Source organism: Culex quinquefasciatus, chromosome 2, assembly GCF_015732765.1.
Source record: "Culex quinquefasciatus strain JHB chromosome 2, VPISU_Cqui_1.0_pri_paternal, whole genome shotgun sequence".
Classification (NCBI taxonomy): Eukaryota; Metazoa; Arthropoda; class Insecta; order Diptera; family Culicidae; genus Culex; species Culex quinquefasciatus.
In genome coordinates, this window is record NC_051862.1 from 59,436,058 (window position 1) to 59,455,491 (window position 19,434).

At 39.2% G+C, this 19,434-nt stretch overlaps 2 protein-coding genes across 2 annotated transcripts; one reads left to right on the forward strand and one right to left on the reverse strand.

Annotated features, from left to right (window-relative positions):
- Nucleotides 1-6,335: 6,335 nt before the first annotated feature.
- LOC6038575 (nuclear pore complex protein Nup75) lies at nt 6,336-8,656 on the reverse strand. Its single transcript, XM_001848309.2, has 3 exons — nt 8,588-8,656; nt 6,822-8,527; nt 6,336-6,758 (listed from the first exon to the last, which is right to left on the reverse strand). Exons 1-3 carry the CDS (start codon nt 8,615-8,617, stop codon nt 6,401-6,403), a joined length of 2,094 nt encoding a protein of 697 aa, XP_001848361.2. The 5' UTR covers nt 8,618-8,656; the 3' UTR covers nt 6,336-6,400.
- A 6,697-nt stretch (nt 8,657-15,353) lies between these two features.
- LOC6052173 (MRG/MORF4L-binding protein) lies at nt 15,354-16,061 on the forward strand. Its single transcript, XM_038254958.1, has 2 exons — nt 15,354-15,771; nt 15,830-16,061. The coding sequence occupies exons 1-2, from the start codon at nt 15,384-15,386 to the stop codon at nt 16,033-16,035; spliced, it is 594 nt and encodes a 197-aa protein (XP_038110886.1). The 5' UTR covers nt 15,354-15,383; the 3' UTR covers nt 16,036-16,061.
- Nucleotides 16,062-19,434: the final 3,373 nt, after the last annotated feature.

Here is a 19,434-nt window from a genome sequence, read left to right on the forward strand (position 1 = left end):
GAATTTTAATGCTACAAATACCGGCGACGAAACAGTACACTCCCTACATGCCCTCGAAGAATCAGATTGATAGCAAACAATTTCCTATTGAAAAAAAATCAAAAACACAAAATGGCACATAACAATGTTCACTCCAAACCAGAAAAAATGTTCAATTGCGCCCTTTTCTTTTTCGTTAGTTTTTCGTGGTTAAGGAACTTTCTATGTTATAAAGTGAACTTTTCATACATTCTTAACACTAATTTACTTAAAAACAAAGTTTGGTTTACGTTTCACCAAGGATTTCTGCAGAAAAAAAACTTAGTCGAAATACAATTTTTAACTCGGCCCGCAGCTGCCGTTCAGTACATTTTTGAAGAATTTTTTATGTTTCACATACCTTATCTACACCATTCAATCACAAAACTTCACCAATTATCAAAATTTCCGCTGAATTCCTCATTTTTTCTAACTAAACAAAAGGACCCATAAACATCATTAAAAACAACAATCAGGTGACAGCGGTTTAGTGCTCTTTCAGTTCTCTTCGAAATTGCATTTAGAAAGGAACCACAGTTGGAAAGTTAAAAGGGCCCAATAAGGCTTCATCCATAAAGTACGTCACGCGAAAATCAGCCAAAATTTACCCCCCCCCCCCCCTCCCCCCCTTTGTTACGCTTTTCCTATACTTATAACATGCATAGAGCGTGACATACTTTATGGATGACGCCAAACGAGATGTTTTAAAATTATGAGTTTTATTGCGAAAATCAACATAAATTTAGCAGCATTAAAACAGAGTTGACGATAATGATGTGTTTTATCGTATCATCAGTAAAAATACCACCAGTCAAGCTTTCTTTTTAAATGGGAATTGAAACAAGTTGTCCACTTTTTACCAGCGATTTTCTCGAATCGCTGTTTTTGGTTTTGTGCCCTAATGAAATGTTTGGCTCGAAATACTGAAAAGTTCTACTTTTCAGCACTGAAATGGATGCTGAAAAGTTGAACTTTTCAGCACTTGTTAGGAAAAGTTATACTTTTCAAAATTTTTTTTTATTTAAACAATGCATTGACTCAATGAATGGACATTTGTCCTATAATTCTGTTCAAAGGGTGTTTTCGGAATTGCAAAAAACGTTGTATGGAACTCGTTGCAAAACTTGATTTTTTCATCACTCGTTGTATTTATCCAACTCGGTGAACCTCGTTGGATAAATGTACGACTCGTGCTGAAAAAATCTTCTTTTTGCAACTTGTTGCATAAACTACTATTTCGGCATTAATGTGTGTGCTTAAAAGTAAAACCTTTCCGCACCTTTAGTACTTTGGGGGGAGGGGGAAAGATTTCCAAAAAAAAAAACCACGTGGTTGCATAGTTTCCTTCGTCATGGTCTTCAACATAATCATAAATTTCCTTCAAAATTAATCCTTAAATAATTAATCAACCTTCTAGGTAGCCCATGAGTGTTCATTTCTGGAAATTTTGTTTTTTCGAAGTTCAGAAAATTTCTTGTAAATTTGCTTAAGCTGATCACGGAGATTGGAAGGAATAGGTCAATTAAAGTTGCGCATTCTGTTCGTAAACCCTCTTTTGAAACTCAGGAATTTAAAAAAAATTGATTTCCTGATGTTTGCAGGTAATTTTTATTATTTTTGCTGTTTTTTGTTTTTGTATGTTTGCTTATAATTGTTATAATTTTCTTGTTTCAGTAAAAAAAATGTTATTGTTATTGGAAAATGTCTTTATTTCGAAATTTCTGTTTTAAAATTTAAAAGTTGTTGATGTTTTTTGTTTCTGCAAGAAAATGAAAATTATTGGGCTTTTCCCTTTTACGAAAAACAAATATTAAAAAAAAAAAACAAAAAAAAAACCTAAAATTCAATGGTTAAAAAAACTCTGGAATTAAATTTTAAAATTATCAAATCGTTCAATTCTGAAATTCTTGAATTTCTAAATTGAAAAATCCTCAAATTCCTGAATTCTAAAATTTTTAAAATTCTTTAGGGGAAAGTGGGGCAAGACGACCATATGGGGCAAGAGGAACAATCGTTCGTAAGATCGTTATTCGCAATTCGCAATTTTCAGTGTAAGAACGGGCCTTGACCGATCTTATGCACCAGGTTCCCGACGAACACGCACTGCCCTTACACCTACATCTCACCCTTGCTCTGAGTCAGTACGAGCAGCACGCTAGAACACGCTTTGAGTGTTCGTGCCAGGCATGCACACCTTCTTTTCCGGTTACGCATTTTAACTCGGCCGGGGGTGGTACATTACGTAGGGTTTGATGTAAGTATAAGCGCCTAACCATTTATAGTGTGCCTATCAACTTTCATTAAAGCAAAAACTGTTTTACTTTTAGTTTGAATTCAAAAACTAATTGTTATTTACTGCGTATTGTTTTCTCCTGAAATCTTTCCTAGTGTTGAGTCGTGTTTATCTGTTGCTATTTCTTTTGTCGCGGTGTTTTGTTACAATATTTTGATCCTAAGCATTTTAGAAAAGTTTTTCAAAAGTACAATAGTAATATTTGTGTCAATCCTTTAATCATTCCATAAATTGAGTAAGGGCTCGAACCTCACTTGCTTAAGAAAAAGGTGAAGTTTCAAAACAATGGACAGTGAAGGAAATATACTATGTAAAGAATCAATAGTAAAATAAAGATAGTAATTTATGAAGTAGATAAAGAAATTAACAATAGTTAATAAATAGAGGTAAGAAACAAGCTTAGATTGTATTGATTAGCAATTTACAGGGAAGATGAGAAATTATTAAAATAGATAAATAAAGAAAAGGGACATGATAAACAAAATTGACATCGCTGCCAAATTAAGGGAAAGCAGACAGTTTGTTACAGCAGCATCAATTGGTAAAATAGAGTGGAAAAGCGTTGAGAAATAAGAGAATCAAATAAGTAAAATCGAAATCAAACGGAGGATAGTAAACAGAAGCCGTTTTAGAAAATCAGTGAAACAAAATAAACAGAAGATAGCTGTTAGCTGAAATGGAAAGAAGAGAAACCCCGTTGTGCGATGTTTCAGGTACATCCACAGCAGTTGACTCAACATACTGCGAATCGAAACAATATCGTCTACAATCACAAATTACTTCCCTTTCCCACATTGTTGCGCCCCTTTCTTTTAGCCGTCTCGACTCTGACCCGCGGTGGTCAAAGGTTTACGATCCGTTTCCACAGGCCACCAGCTAGGTCATCATGAAAACCAAGCCAACGTGGAGGTAAGAAAATAGGACACTCGCAAGGAACCAGAGCTATACTGTTCTGATCAAGATAATTCGGATGATCTAACAGAACTACGGATGTAGTTAGTTACGCTCCTTCCAGGATGTTCCTTACGTGGACGTCAACCGAAGAGCACGCAACAAGGTCAGTGCCATTGCATGCTCTTAGGTATCAATCCTTGGCCTGCAATCGTTCGTAAGATCGTTATTCTTACAATTTCCAATATTTCCAATATGAGGAATTGTTACTAGCAATGCAATTAGTTAATTCTACTACCACATAACCCCCAAAACGACGTAAACGCCACGAGACACAAGGTTGAATGGTGTTTTTTTTTCAAATCCTTGGTTTTCTTATAACATTTGGAAAGCCCAAAATAAGACTTAGGGCTCGTTTTTAAGTTCATTTTATCAAAATGCCAATTTTCCTAGATCAGTAGTGTCCCTACCAATGACTTGCACCTATTATAAAGTATGATTTAACTTTTGGTTATTTTTTTTACAGCTTTTCAAAAATCTTGTTCAGATGGGGCAAGTGTACCATATGGATTTTTTAGTATGGAAAAAGTTACGAATTGCTGCAACAACATATTTTATTGCGAAATAAATACATAAAAGTACGTTAAAAACTGATTAACAATTTTTAAAATAAATTGTCCGTGAAAAATATAGTAATGTAATGAAAATTTACTTTTTATCATCTAAGTAATTTATTTTTTCGCAAAAACGATTAAAATATTAGTAAAATATTATTATTTGATCTAAAAATGAAAGAAACGTTTCAAATACATTCTAATCGGAAGTGTCTAAGTGATAACAGTTCAATTGTTAGCAAATTAACATATTGTTCCATGTATTGTTCCTCTTGCCCCAACGTGTTGTTCGTCTTGCCCCACTAGTTGAGTAGAACGCACGGAAAATCAATAATTTTACAATCAATTTTTTATAGTAAAAAAAAATGAATTTTTGGAAACCTGTTCTATCGAAATCTTAGTCAAGACCTGGAATAAGATGATCATCAAAAATCCGACTGATTTATTTAAGTTTTTAATGAGTTTCAACGAGCATTGCCTTAGCTTGTTACACTTGCCCCACCTTCCCCTTTTTGTATCTTCTTAAATCTCTCAATTCTTAACTTCTTCAGATTTCGTGGAATAGAAATTTTTGATTTACCAAATTTAAAAAAAACATGAATTATCATTTCTTTTTTAAATTGTAGCATTGTTATGTTTTTTTTTTGAAAGTTTGAAGTTCCATATTTTGAAATTTCTGAAATGTAGAATGTTTGAACCTTTGTTTGTTTTTCTGAATTTGTAAATTAGTACATTTAATTTTTGTGGATTTTTGATTTTTTTTTTAAGCTTTGAATTTTTGATTTATAAATTTTTATACAAGCATATTTGTATGTTAACATTTATTTAAACCCTGTTTTTTGTTTGATTTCTCAATCGAAAAATATTCGTTTTTTTTAATATTACAAATACGCATTTTTGAATTTATTATTCAATTTCTGAATTTTTAAATTTCTGTGTTTATTTTTTTTTGTTTTTTGACCTTTTGTGAACCCTAAAATTTGAGCAATTCTCTACCAAAACCGGAAATGAATTTTATTTTTTTTTTATTTGGCTCAAATTTTGTGGGGCCTTCCAAGCCATTTTATGTAATTGGTTCACTCATACAAGTCTCCATACAATTTTGGCAGCTGGCCATACAAAAATGGTACGTTTCTTAAGAGGCGAATGCACAAACTGTGTAAAATCTCTATAATAAAAACAAAAAAAAAATTCATAAATCTGTAACTTTTGAGTGAATTTTTTGATCAATTTGGTGTCTTCTACAAATTTACACGGAAAAAAATTGACAGAAACTCAATTTCTCAAAATACGTATGTTTTGATCTTCGAGATTTTTTATATGTTTTTAAAAAAAAATTTGGGACAAAAACCCGCAACTTTTTAGCCATAGAGAAGTATGGTAAAAAAATCTGCCGCCGAGTTATAATTTTTTGAAAAAATAGTGATTTTTGGAAAAAACAAACAAAATTTCATGCATAATATTTTTTAACTTAATTTGTTTATGTTAAATTGAATTTACAAACGAATAGAACTTTTCCCTTTTTTTGATATTGGGCGCCTTTTTCAAGATATAGCCACTGAATGTTTGATTTCAGCGAAATATTTGCAGTTTTTCGATTTTAAAAAACAGTGACCCTTAGTGACCATCTCAAAAATATTTTTTTGCAATTCCGTCGTGAAACTACTTACTTTTCCTGTCATTCTTGAACGACGAAATAGCCTACTTTTCTGTACCAAAAATAACAGAATCGAATAGCAACACTTTTCAAAATAAATGCTGAAAAGTTCTACTTTTCAGCACTGAAATGGGTGCTGAAAAGTTGAACTTTTCAGCACTTGTTTCGAAAAGTAACACTTTTCAACATTTTTTTGATTTAAAAGATTTATTGACAAAATACAAGAAAATTTGACTTCAAATTTCACCCAATGGGTGGTTTTGGGAATTGCAAAAAATGTTGTATGCAACAAGTTGCAAAACTTGATTTTTTCAGCACTCGACGTATTTATCCAACTCGGTGAACCTCGTTGGATAAATGTACGACTCGTGCTGAAAAAATCCTCTTTTTGCAACTTGTTGCATAAACTACTATTTTAGGTTCAAATTTTTTTCTATGAAATTAATAAGTATTTTTGCGATTACAAACTCTAAAAGCAAAAGAAACCCTCAAAAATCCCACAAAGAACATACGTAGCGCGAAAAAATTTGAAAACTCGAAAAACATTGAAGATTGGACCTTTGAGATACCTACTGCGTAAAAAGGCAAGGTGGGTAATCAATCAGAAATTAAATAAATTAGTAGTTCTAGATTAAATTTTCAAAACAACCCATCTCTCATGGGTTTCCTATGCAGATAGGACCTTTTGAAAATTTAATCGAGAGTTCATAAAACAATTTAAGATAGGATGTTGCTGTTCTGGAAGGTACTGTACTGACGCTTGAAGCAAGTCCGCCCAAATCTGGAGCAAAGAATTAAAATTTGTAGGATTTTGTTTTTGATTTTGAGGATTTCCCAAGCTCTAATAACAAAAACCACGTACTCACACTTAATTCTTACAACGACATTTATTACTTTCAAGAAAATTATCAAAATGAACACTCCCCCTTAATCCGCAACAGTATTCTCAATAATAAACGCCCGCGCCAAATTGCGCGTACACGCCAACCGCAGCAACTTCACCAAATCATCCGTGCAGTTGTTGAGCAAGTTGGGCGCAAACTTTGCATTCAACGTCTGGTTGTTATCATCCCCTTCATCCGTGTCCATCTGCTGAGACTGCGACTGTCCTTGCTGCTGCTGGGCCGCCGTTTTAGCTCCCTTGAGTTGCTCCTTGCGCTTCTCAATCATCGGCACCAGGTCCCACTCCAGGTGGTGCAGGATGGTGTACGTTTCCTTGGTCGGGATGACCGGTTCTTTGAACTCGAGGAGGGGGATGGTGTCCGCGAGAAGCGATGGCCAGAAGCTGGAAGATTTAATTTTGTTTATTTTGTTTGGGGGGGGGGGGTTGAGATTGATTTTGACTTACTAGCTTGGGGTGATTTTGGAATCGAGCAGATTGATGAGCAGCTCCGCTGCTTGCGCAAACGATCGCTCGCGGTAGAACTGACGGAAGTCGTAGTACTTGACCAGGAAGATGAGCCGCGGCGAGCAGAACATTTTCGCGCCCACGTTCGCGATCACATCCTCGCACATGATCTCGCCGGTGTTGCAGTAGTGCTCGAGGAAGATGTTGGCGACGGCCGTCACGTAGAAGCTGTCTCGCGACCGAATGGCCCATTCCAGGGCGTTGCCGTACAGGCGGTTGGCGAGGTTCCGCTTGACCAACACTTTGCAGATTTCGCTCTCGACGGCTGGGAAGTTGTTCTTCTTGGCGGCGCTGATCAGTTTGAGGGCTTGCTTCTCGTTACGGATGGGGATGCGGGCCAGGAGGGCTTCGCGGGCTCCGAGGCCTTCCGTACTCGAGAACTCAAGATAGTCCAGGCCGACTTCCCAAAGAGACGCGTTGCGAGACATGAGCAGGGTGCCGAAATCGTAGAGCAGCGATTCGCGGAAGAGCTTCTCCGCGTCCTGGTCTTCGGTGCCTCCGGTGGACAGGGTAAGCTGGCCACAATGGTAGAGCAGGTCCACCAGGTGAGTCAGGAACCACTTGTTGTCGCAGATGTTCTGAATGTTGTGCAGCACTTGGGGCAGATTGTTCTCCATGACGGAAAGGATAATTTTGTCCAGATATTTATAAGTCGCGTTCATTCCGCCGGTACTGATGCACTGCGAGAGCCAGGTGTTGGCAAACGTCCCCAGCTCGTAGTACTTGCAAGTGGACTCCGTATAGAACAAATAGCCAGGAAAGTACTCGAACCAACTGGTCGCATACCGGCACTGTTCCGTCCACGTTTGACGATCGCCAACAACCAGCTTCACAATCTCCTCCAAGTCAGGCTCCGCCGCCAGAATCCCCGCGTCAATCTTCGACCGCGCGTTTGCCGACCAGTACTGCCACTGGGACTTGAACTTCGGCACCGACAGCCCTCCGTAAGCGCTGTAAATCGGCATCGTCTGCAGAATCTGCTCGGCCACCTCGAAGCAAACCATCTCCGACTTGGTGTGCAGCCTCAGCAGTGCCCTCGCCACCTGAATCTGCCCCTGAATGATCAACCCCTTGACCACGCCCCAGTACTCCTCGTTCGAGTCCACATCCCGACCCTGCTGCAGCAGCTCCGTCGCCATCCGGTTCGCCGTCGGAAAGTGATACTGCACCCACTCCAGCAAATTCGGCACCACAGCCGTGGCCGAGTTCGAATCAACGATCAATATCTCCACCAAATGCCAAATGTACTCCACCGAGTAAAAGATCGTCACATAGTTCTGGTACTGCTCCAAGTCCCGCGGCTTCGTGTTCGTAATCAAATCCTCCAACTTCTCCAAACAAGCCCGAATCGCACTCCGATACGTCCGCGATATCTTCAAATAGTCAATCGAGGCCGCCGGCGAGCTGCTCTTGACGACCTGCAGGTTCAGGAACACGTTCGAGCACTCCGACACCAAACTCCGCAGGATCGGTTCGTCTAGGATGAAGGTCGGCGCCAGGTGCGTTACCTTAACCGGCGCGTTCACCGGAGGCCGGTTGTTCACCGACTGCAGCAGCTGGTTGCTGTACGCCGTCACGGAGATCTTGTCCTCGGTGAACCAGGCGGCCGTGATGCCGTGCCGTTTGCCAAGGTTGCACGGAATGTTCTGCCGGGAAAACCAAGGAAATACAGTTCGTCGTACGTAAAACAACGTTAACCTACTTACCACAACCGGGCAGCTTTCCTTCGAAGACATCTTTGATAAATTTCCAAAGAATGACCGCACAAAATCTTCAAAAATCCAAATTTAACAAAATTGAGGCAATGCGCGCGGCTTCTCGTTGCGGCGACTGTTTTCTGTTGTTTGTTTCAAGCGGTGACAGTTTGTTGCGCGAGGTTCAAAGCTGTCAAATGCGCAAAGCAACAATAACAACAACGACGAGGGCAGGGCCAGATCGAGACTAAAAAGGGGCATGCGAGGGGAAGGACACTGCGAATACACTGAGGAAAAAGAATGTAAAATTTTCATAAGACTACATCTTATCCCAGTTAACTCAATCCGAATTCTGAAACGGAATCTAATTAGAATCGTATACAAATTCCGTTTCAAACGCAACAACCGGTTCCGTGTTCGAACCGGTTGTTGCGTTTGAAACGGAATTTGTATACGATTCTAATTAGATTCCGTTTCAGAATTCGGGTTGATTTGACTGGGATGTGCTGCCTGATTTGAGTATCCACTAGGCCCTCGCGATTTTCATAGACAATCTTATGACAGTCACTATAAATTCATATGGTTATAACTAAACTTTACTTATGTATTTGGTCCACTGTTGATAGACTATGGACTTCATAAGAAATTCTTATGGAATTCATCCGTAATTATTCAATGGTTTTCGCGTATGATGCTAGTGTGAAATTTTTTGACATTTCAAGATGGCGAAAGGACGGATCGAGCAGACAATTTTAAACGCTCGCTACTCCAAATCGCTCCGTAGTTCGTTCCGGTAACTACTTCACAAAGCTGCCGCCGCCGCTATGAGTTTTACCGCGACCTCCAAACACAGGTAAGTTCTGTGGTGGGTGTTTCGTGGGTTTTGGTTCGAAGTTGAATATTTTGTTTTGGTATTTTAGGTAATATCATTGGCCGTTGGTGCCGCCGGCGGCCCTCCCCAGCATCCTCCAGAAGGATCCGGAGAATAGCATCGGTGAGGACAGTTCCTAGCAGCGGTCGAAGGTTTAAGTTTGATTGACGCGGTCATGCCGAAGGTGGTGGCCATCCGGCAGAACATGCCGAATCACCAGCAAAAAAAAAAAAACGAAGTTGACTTTATAGCTGTCGGCCACCATTGCTAGTACCAACCACTAGTGTCTTCCTTTTTATCTACAAGGACTTCGCCGCCCTGGGCTCCTAAGTGTATGAAAGTATGGCACGGAGCGACGGCGCCGAATACCCATATTTACACAAAGAATTTTAGAGCGCCCGCCGCGGGATTCGAACCGGCGACCTCTGGATTGTGAGTCCAGTGCGCGGTCCGATTGATCCACACGGGCGGGACAAAAGACGATTAAACCGGAGGCTGCGTAAACCAACGGGACGACGAGCAGCGGTAGGAAATAAAGTTTTGGTTATATTACGATAATTTAAAAATATATACGTTTAAAATTTAAATAAATTTTTGTTTTCATTCAATTAAAAATAAGAAAAAATGGGTATAAAAAACAATGTTTATTAATATAATCTCTATGAGCATTGCCATATATTCTGTACACAATTCCATCTATGAATGTCATAAGATAACTCAATGGAAATCTTAATTGACGGCTTTGTCAAATTTCCCCTCCCAGCCATAAGAAAATCTTATGACATCCGAATAAAATCCTGATGTCGAAAGGTCATAAGACGTTCTTATGGATTTTGCCAGTACTTTTTTCTGAGTGTATGTTTTGGAGTTCAGGTTCAGATCTCAGAATAGGGTCCTAAATCTGTTCGCATCAGCAGCCAAAACCAAACATAGTCAGTTAAATTCGAGAGTTTTTTTTTTTTTTTTAAAAGGTCCTATAAGCAATTGTCTTTTATATCCAGAGTTTTTTTTAAAGGACCTATAAGCTATTGTCTTTCATATGTTTATAGGACCTAATAAAAAAAACTCTAGATATGCACGCAGAAAAATGTTTTGTAGAATCAGCCTGTACGAGGTTTGTTTCAACAAAAATTTTGTTGAATATAATCAACGCCGATTTTGTGTTGAAACAAACCTTGATTTTCTCAATTCCACAAAAGTCTTTTGTTGTTTTGAAAAAGTTGCTTTGACGTTTAGCGTTGATTCAACAAAAATCTTGATTTTCAGATCAACAAAATGTTTTGTTGATTCAAATATGCCTATTTTTCTGCGTGTGTTTATAGGACCTTTAAAAAAAAACTCTAGAATTGGGTCCTAAAATTAAGCTTAAATTTGTGATATTATTGTTCACAACGATAAAGCTTGAACGACCGCAAAGGATTTAAAATGGATTTTTAATTAAATTTTTAAAAATTTACTTCCGGCCCTTCTTGACAGAAAAGGTCCTTCTTGACAGCTCGTTCCAAGGGGACCATGGTTGATCCATCGAAACAATGCTGGCTTTTCAATATTTTTTTGCATTAAAATGAAAAAGGTGATCAGAAATGGTTATTAATCGTGTTTTTTTTTACATTTGCGCATAATAATTTACATAGGGCTTTAGTACCTAATTCAAGTTTCAGAAGATTATTATCACGGGCGTCAATTGGGTACTAAAGCCCTATGTCAATATTTATGTACAATGGTAAAAAACACGATTAAAAACCATTTCTGATCACTTTTTTTTTTCATTTTAATGCAAATTTTTTTTTGACAAGACAACATTTTTTCGATGGATCAACTATGGTCCCCTTGGAACGAGCTGTCAAGTAGGAGCTTTTCTGTCAAGAAGGACCGCGAGATTAATTTTTCAAAATTGATTTAAAAATCTATTTTAAACTCTTTGTGGTCGTACAAAGGGTCATTGTACTCAGAAAAATAAGCTTTATCGCTGTAAACAATAATATCAGCAATCTAAGCTTCATTTTAGGACCCAATTATTAGAGTTCACGCGCGCTGATATGACCGCAGAAGAATGGCCGCATGACAGTCGCAGCACAAATTTTTGGCTGTTGTCAAAGGTTGCCTTGAGTTTTCTGCTGACTTTTTGGAAAATATTGATTTTCCAAAAAGTCAGCTGAAAACTCAAGGTAAACAAACCAAGTTGACAGCCAAATCAACGCTGAATTTCAGTTCAACTTGCTGATTTTTACACCGCGGTAGTTCGGCGGGTTAACCTCCTGTCAGTCGAAGCGAAGGAAAATCGTGATTTTGTCTCGCAATAAGCAATAATTAGAACGTCATCTAATACTTGGCGGGATAATCTCGATTTTGCCAAAAGGCTAGTATGCAGATCGGAAGGAAAGGGGTCAAGAAACAGCTTTACGAACAGCAGAACAAAGGAGAGGGAGCGATTTCTTGGGGCTTTTCTTCACCCTCTCTGACTTGCTTGCGCTGCTGCTGCTGCAAATTTGATTTTTTTTTTCTTGACCGGTTCCTTCCGATGTGCGTATACCGCTAAAAGTGGAAAATATGAAATATCGCGTAAAAAGAGGTTTGTCTGAAATAGCTGTTTTAACAAAACATTTTCAAAATAATTCAAAAAAATTTCTTTTGGATTAAGATTTGGATCATTCTCACACACGAAATTTGAAAAAGTAGCCCGCGAAATTGTTTGCTATACAACTTTGTAGGACATCATTTTCCAGTTTTCATCAAATTTCCAGTTCAGGCTGAAAACACGCATTTTTTTCAAATATTTATATGATAAATCAGCATGAAAGTTCCGTGTAATAAATTTATATACAGTACTTGTTCGGTAACTGGGCTGAGAACGTAGCCCAGTTACCGAATGCTGCTCGCTAACTGGGCTGAACGAAAAATTACGAGGGGACCACCGATGCATATTTTTTTCTGATGAAACATAAAAACAAAAGTTACTTAAATTTGTTTACCATGTTTACTTCATGGACCGAGCCACGTAGCCTAGTGGTAACGCTTCCGCCTCGTAAGCGGTAGATCGGGGTTCAAATCCCGGCTCGGACCAACACAACTGGTGATCTTTTCCCTTCTGGAATCGATTGCTTAGTAAAGGGAAGGTAGTGTATCGTCACAAACTGGACCTTATCACGACACCTTAGGGAGGCGACCTATGGAATGTTAACATTAACCTTAACATGTTAACATTAGTTGAGTGAAAAACTGCCACTGAATCCGCTTTGTAAATGCCGGCCCCGATACTCTTCACGGGTGTTCCCCTCAGGAACTGGGAAAGATTTACTTTTTTTTATGTTTACTTCATATTTTTCTCTAATTGTGACTTGAAATTCGTTAAATGCTCGAAAAAAGTTTTTTTAGTTGTTCAACGTGATTTTTGCATTTAACAACCCCTCGGCCATTTCGGTTTGTTTTGGTTTTTTGACGTTTGTCTGCTTTTTAACTGGGCTCGAGCGCACCGGTTGAATGCGAACTCGCCAGAAGCTCGCAATCTGCTGTGAGCTCCGTTCATGCCACTGATGTCCACTCCTGCGAACGGGAAACATAACGCTGAATATGCCCGGAAACATGCAGCTGTGTCCCGCCAAATCTTCGCATGTGTTCCGTCGCAAAGACTTCACGTGGGTACCAGGCAAGTGATATAGAAGATCAACACGGTGAACCACGTCATCAGCGCATTGAAACTGGACCGATCGCGTCTTCAGTTACTTCGTAGGGTGATTGTTGGCCTACAAATTGGCAGAAGCTGCCACGTGAGAAGTCGTTTATGCTGTAAGGGGAGATGGGTCTGCCCGAGAACATTTCTCCGAGTACTCGAAGCAGCTGGAAGTAAAATGAAGAATTAAACGTTACGCGGGCCTTTTCACCTAGCGGGGCGTGGTCGACCCACAACGTTAGACTTAGCGCTCTCCAAAACTTGCTGGTCATGACAAATCCGTCGCTCTGAACGAGCTTTCTGCAGACCATGAGCATGTGTTGTTCGACGTCAGTCTGTAAGCTCTGATTGAGCAGTCATCTCCCATGTTTTGTTGCTACGCTCGAGCTGACTGGCCGCGTTTTCAGAGGGAGATAAACTTGAAGCTGGACTTGCTGAACCCCGAAGTCGCCAATCTCAACACCGAAGCCGAAGTTGACGCCACGGTAGAGTTCCTCACAACGAGTTTGCTGGACACGAAGTTCAACAGAGAGGCTACCAAACTGCGTCAATTCCAGAGAACACTCGCTGGTTGATCGTTGGCCGAACTGGACTCCGAGAGTCTGTAAACTGATTTGGCAAATTGTTGAGCGAGATGAGTTCGTTTTAACACGACGTGTACAACATGTTGAGGGTCTTCATGATGCTAGGAAAACTCGCAGGTGGAAATCGGGTCGGCGTTGTAGCTGCGTTCGATGGCTCGGGATCGTGACGCCTTCGTACTGAACTTCATATATTATCATTACACGAGCCAATCTCATCCGACATCCTTTACCAGTTTAAGCAGAACCGGCGTTCTGTTGGGTAGATAGCTGATCGTAATGGGACGTGACCTACACATTTTAAATTCACGCATTTTTTTCTTGGGCCAAAACATGACGACTTCCTCGCGAACGCGATCCGTCGTCCACTGACTAAAACATTCGCCCTTTGTGGAACTGTTTTGAAGCATCGAGGGTTCGTTCCGTCGTCGTTAGATGCAAGCAGAAGTCCTGCGTTTTCTACCGCGTACCAGATAACCGGGAGTGCATGCGCCACGCTGACCTGCATGAAGATATGCTTGACACCAGATGTTCCGTTAGCTTCGTGTTGATTAGGGCTTCTATTTCCCCCCAGAAATTCCAGATCGCGCGAGAATCTGAAGATTGGAATCACAAGGCCATTCCGGCGGACTCGAGCTGTGCGACCGATCCGGCGAATGTACTCGGTCAAATGGGCCGCCAACCGGCCCGGCACCGCTACCACAATGTGTGGCCACGTCTGCAACCGTTGCACCTCCAGTAGCTAATCCGTCCTGCCGGTGACCACGCAAACTTCACCCCCATCGGTTGACGTCCACCGAAAATTGTTCCGCCATCCAGTCACCGAATATCTCGTAGGCCAGCGCGAGGTCCACTCCAGGGTATCTGGTACGCGTTGGAAAACGCCTCCGCAGGGACTTTTGCTTGCCACAAACGCCACAAACAGGGACACGGGATTTTCAAAATTTGATTTTGGAAAGATGTTTACTTTTCCAAAAAGAGAATGACAGTCGAGATGACAGTTTAAGATTGCTAACACGCAAAAACAAAATTAGGTAGAAACGGAATTATTATGTTTATGCCAGCATCATTCCAGAATAATTCTGGAATGAACAGAATGATTCGAATGAAAATATTCGATGTGTCAACCCCCTTGGCTACGGCCCAGTTATCGAACGCCCAGTTAAAAAGCAGCCCAGTTAAAAAGCAGCCCAGTTAAACAACGCCCAGTTACCGAACAACTACTGTACCTCAAAATGTTATAAAGTATACCTATTATTACTGCGGGCGTCAATAATTAGAGTTCACGCGCGGTGATACGACCGCAAGATAATGGTCGCATGACAGCCGCATGACAACCGCAGAACAAATTTTTGGATGTTGTCAAATGTTGCCTTGAGTTTTCAGCTGACTTTTTGGAAAATATTCAAAACAAACCAAGTTGACAGCCAAATCAACGCAGAATTTCAGTTATCTCGCAATAAGCAATTATTATATAGTATTAGTTATAGTATTTATTATTAATAATAAATACTATAACCAAAGTGTCCGCCCCCTGGCTTGCTCAAACTTTTTTCGAGTTTTACTCCTTCAGCATTGAACGTGTATGTACAGATTGACAGATTTTTGTTTACAAACTTGTTTCCCGTTTCGAGTTTGTGTGTTTTTGTTCAAGTTTTTTGAGTTTTTACTGAAAATCACTATCAGATGGCCACGGTCAGAGAGAAAACGGACAACGAATCGCTCGAGTGGTCCCCGGAAGATGAAATCCAACTGTTCTTCGCAATGGACGGTCTCCGGCCGGTTGGCATTAACCGGCACTTTTTCATCGCTTGCGTCGTGGAGCGGCTCTCGAAAGCACTAAATCGGGAGGTTAGCAGCGAATCCGTGTGGTCTCATCTCGGGACGATGTACAACCTGCAGGCCCTGGACGAGCAGGATCCGCTTCCGTTCCCTAACGAGGAGACCGATTTCAGTCTGCCGGAGACGGAGTATCCGCTGGACAAGAAGCGGAAATCGATCGAAGAGCAACAACAACCGACGGATGAAGCAAAGAAGGTGGAAGTGAAGCCGGATGCGGCTGTTAAAGTTACAGGTATTTTCAAGTTTATTGTAATTCAATGGATAAATTCATAACTTCAATCAAATTTCAGCTAAAGAAAAAGAACCGGCGGACAAGGAAAAGGACAAACCAGTCGAAAAGGAGAAGGAAGTCAAGCAGAATAAACCAGCGCCGGTGGACAATACGCCTAAGCGACCGCCGAAGCGTACCCGTGGATCTTTATCGCTGGAGCCGAACGCATCTAGTCCGGCAAGTACGCCACCGAATGTACAGAGCACCAAGCGGCGACGGATTTAGGATTAAGTTTGTATTACATTAGCATTGCAGACAGTATAATAATTCTGCAGCGTTTTAAAACATAAGCAATTAATGAAAATAACAATCAAACAATACATTGTTATGTATCTACGTCGAGTCCTGAATAAACACTGATAATAATTGATAATAATGATTTTCATTCGTTTAATGCAGCCCATAGCCTGTTTTCCCCGTATTTTATTAACCGAGACCAAAAAGAATGTTTCCGGAATGTTTTACATAAAAAAAAATACACCGTTTATTAATCCGACCTGAGTATTTATAAAAATACTTTTTTTAAATTTCACCAGCATCAGCATCTGCAGTAAACAAAGCCATTATTTATCGATCTTCAAAACCTTAGGCTATTTGCCAAATTTGGAGAAAAAAATCATCAAAACTTCGATTCGTTTTAGAAATTTGCGTTGATTATTACTGGAAAGCAAGAACATGGTATCTGGGCGCTTTTAAAATCTTTTTTATTTGAAATAATTAAGCTTCAGAATTTAAATTTGGGTAGAGAAATTAAAAAACATGCTTAAATAAAATTTGTTCCAGCCGAAGGGGTTTTTGTCGACCCCTCCCCTCCAAAGTCGGCCCGAAAAATCAGAGACAATTTTTTTATAAACTTCAAAATATTAATGGAAACTTATGTGCAATCAGCTAAAATCATGTTAAGTTGCATTCCCCTGCATTTAGAATCATTTTTAGCATGTTTTGAACAAAAATTAAACTAATTAATTAAAAAATCCTTTGAATTTTTAAAAAATGTCGATTTTTTTGGTTTTGTTCAAATCTGATTGCAAAACAACTGAACTAGTGTAAAATGCATTTTAAAGCACTTTTTTCATTCAAATGTTAAGACTATGGTTTGTTATTTAATTTTTTATATTTCAGGCTTTTAAAATAGTCAAAAATCGATAGTCGTACCTTTCAAAGATTTTACCTGATCGGTTTTGTACCATCGGAAGAATTGTAGGCGTTGATGGGATGAATAAAAAAAAAACGGAGTTGCGAATAAACATTATTAGGTTTTACGCCGATTCAATTTTTAGGTTAGAAATTTGACAGTTCGGCTGCACTGTTTACATTTTATCATTTTATGCACGTGTATTTAAGTAAAAATGTGTGTGCGTATGCGCTCGTGACTTCACGCTGTACACTGAAAGAAAGGCACATGATAATATCACATGTTTTACACATGAATCTGCCCCATACTACTTGGCATGTAAATGTCACGTGAAAATCACTTGAAAAAAAATCAATCGCACGAACTTGCAAATCTAAATGTAAAACACGTTAATTTGACGTGAAAGCTCACATGACTTTGGAATGATGTGCACATGAATTTTGAATGATTTTGTAGTGTATATGGGATGGTTTTCTAGTGAAATTCATGTGTTCTTGAAATTGTAGTATAGTTATATATATTTTTAAAAAGATTTTTTGTTGCGATTACAAACACACTTTATTGCACAATAAGTATTTTTTTTAAATAAATTACTCCGATAAATTATTTAAACAAAAAACCAACCGGACCGATGGCCTTTTTTACATATTTTCACGTATAACTCTCCATTAAAGGGTTTAATTAAAAAAAAAAACAAGTTCGGCGTCGGCGGCACAGTTTTCTCGTAGTAGGTGCACGGGCGACGGAACAGCTTCCGGGAGCGCTTGTGGTGGTATCGCTGCAGCTGCGGAAACCGGACCTTGGATTTGATTAACAGCTTGATACGGGCTCGACAGTTCCAGAGTGGAGTCCCCCACCGAATCGACCTTGATTATCCGGATCGAGTGGCTAAAGGCACTGTGATAGGAAACCATCTCGTTCAGCACTTCGATCATGATTTGCTGAAAAAAACACGAAGAATATTAATATTTATGCAAATTCGAACTGGTTCATTAATTTATTACTTACCAACAAGTTATTAGACGAAAACATTCATTTTAAAACCAAAAACAAATATGAATTTGTTCACAGAAACGACTTCGTCGATTTGAGCGAATGAAATTTTTTTACCAAACACCGTTCAATGCCTATACATTTCAATCTCACGTGTTTTTTTCTTCGAAATTATGGGAAAAGTCAAATGGGGCAAATCGAAGTGAAATTCATGTGAATCTGAAATGAACACCTTGCGATAAAAGAATGAAAAAGGATTAGCTTGCCATCAGCTGATTTCAAATGAATATCACATCCATGTGACATGTTAAACATAATCGAGTCAAAGGAAAAGCATGTGAAATTGTTGTGCCAAATTTTTGAGGAGCTCACGTGAAAAAGCACTTGGTTTTGCTATGTCAGTTTCTTTCAGTGTAAAACCTATGCACACACATTTCTACTGAGACACACGTGCAAAAAATGTAAACAGTGCAGCCAAGCTGTCAAATTTCTAACCTAAAAACCTAATAGAGTTATCTACGTGCGCATGTATTGCGTGTACGTACACGAAAAAAAGTGAGGTTAAATTTTGTACCGGCCAGCAAAACAAATGGTGTGCTAGTGTGTGTGAGATCGGGCTTAGATAGCTCTATAGAGCTTTATGAGGTTTCGCGTACGCACACTAGCGCACCATTTGATTTTGCTGCCTGACAAAATTTAACCTCACTTTATTTTCGTGTACGTACACGCAATACATACGCACGTAGATTGCTCTATTGGGCGTTTTTAACTACTGCAAATGTCCACTTTTGAGTAAAAACACTCGTTGAAAAATAACACTATCTATTTTTTTTAAAAAGGGCAATTTTTCCAAAAAGTGTTTACGCCGTTTATAGATAGTCCCAAACTTCTGAAGAAGAGTCAATAATAATTATTGTTTATTTACATTATTTGAATAAAAAATTATAACACTAGTTACTTAATTTTTGTTTTCATGTTGTTGTACCTAAAACTGTTTTTTTTTTTATCAAAATGTTTTTTTTAGCAGGTAGAAGTAGCTTCATCAAATCTGATTGTATTTTCTCAAACGTGTCAGAAATTTTTCAAAAAGTTCAAAACCAATTTAAAAAAATTAGAAAGATAAGATAAAGACATTTTTTAACATTTCAATCAAAAGCATTGCTATTTTGCTTAAAAAAATTACTAAACAGCTATTTCAAAATATCTTAAATTACCAATTTTTTCTGAAACTGTGGCGGGTCGGAACTAATATTTCTGTAATTCTGTAATTCTGTAATTTCGGAATACATTCGTCCGGCTTCAGCTGAAGATTCATGCTGTCCCATGTTGCATGTACGAGCGTAGACCTACGGAAAACCTTGCCGCGAGGAGAGGTGAGTGAGAAGTACACGAACCACCTACGACATAATTCCTCGGGCGGCCCAGGTCAACTCGAAGTTACCCCAGGCACCCCCAGTGCAGGACACATTGGGGGTAGAAAGTGTATAGAATTTTCA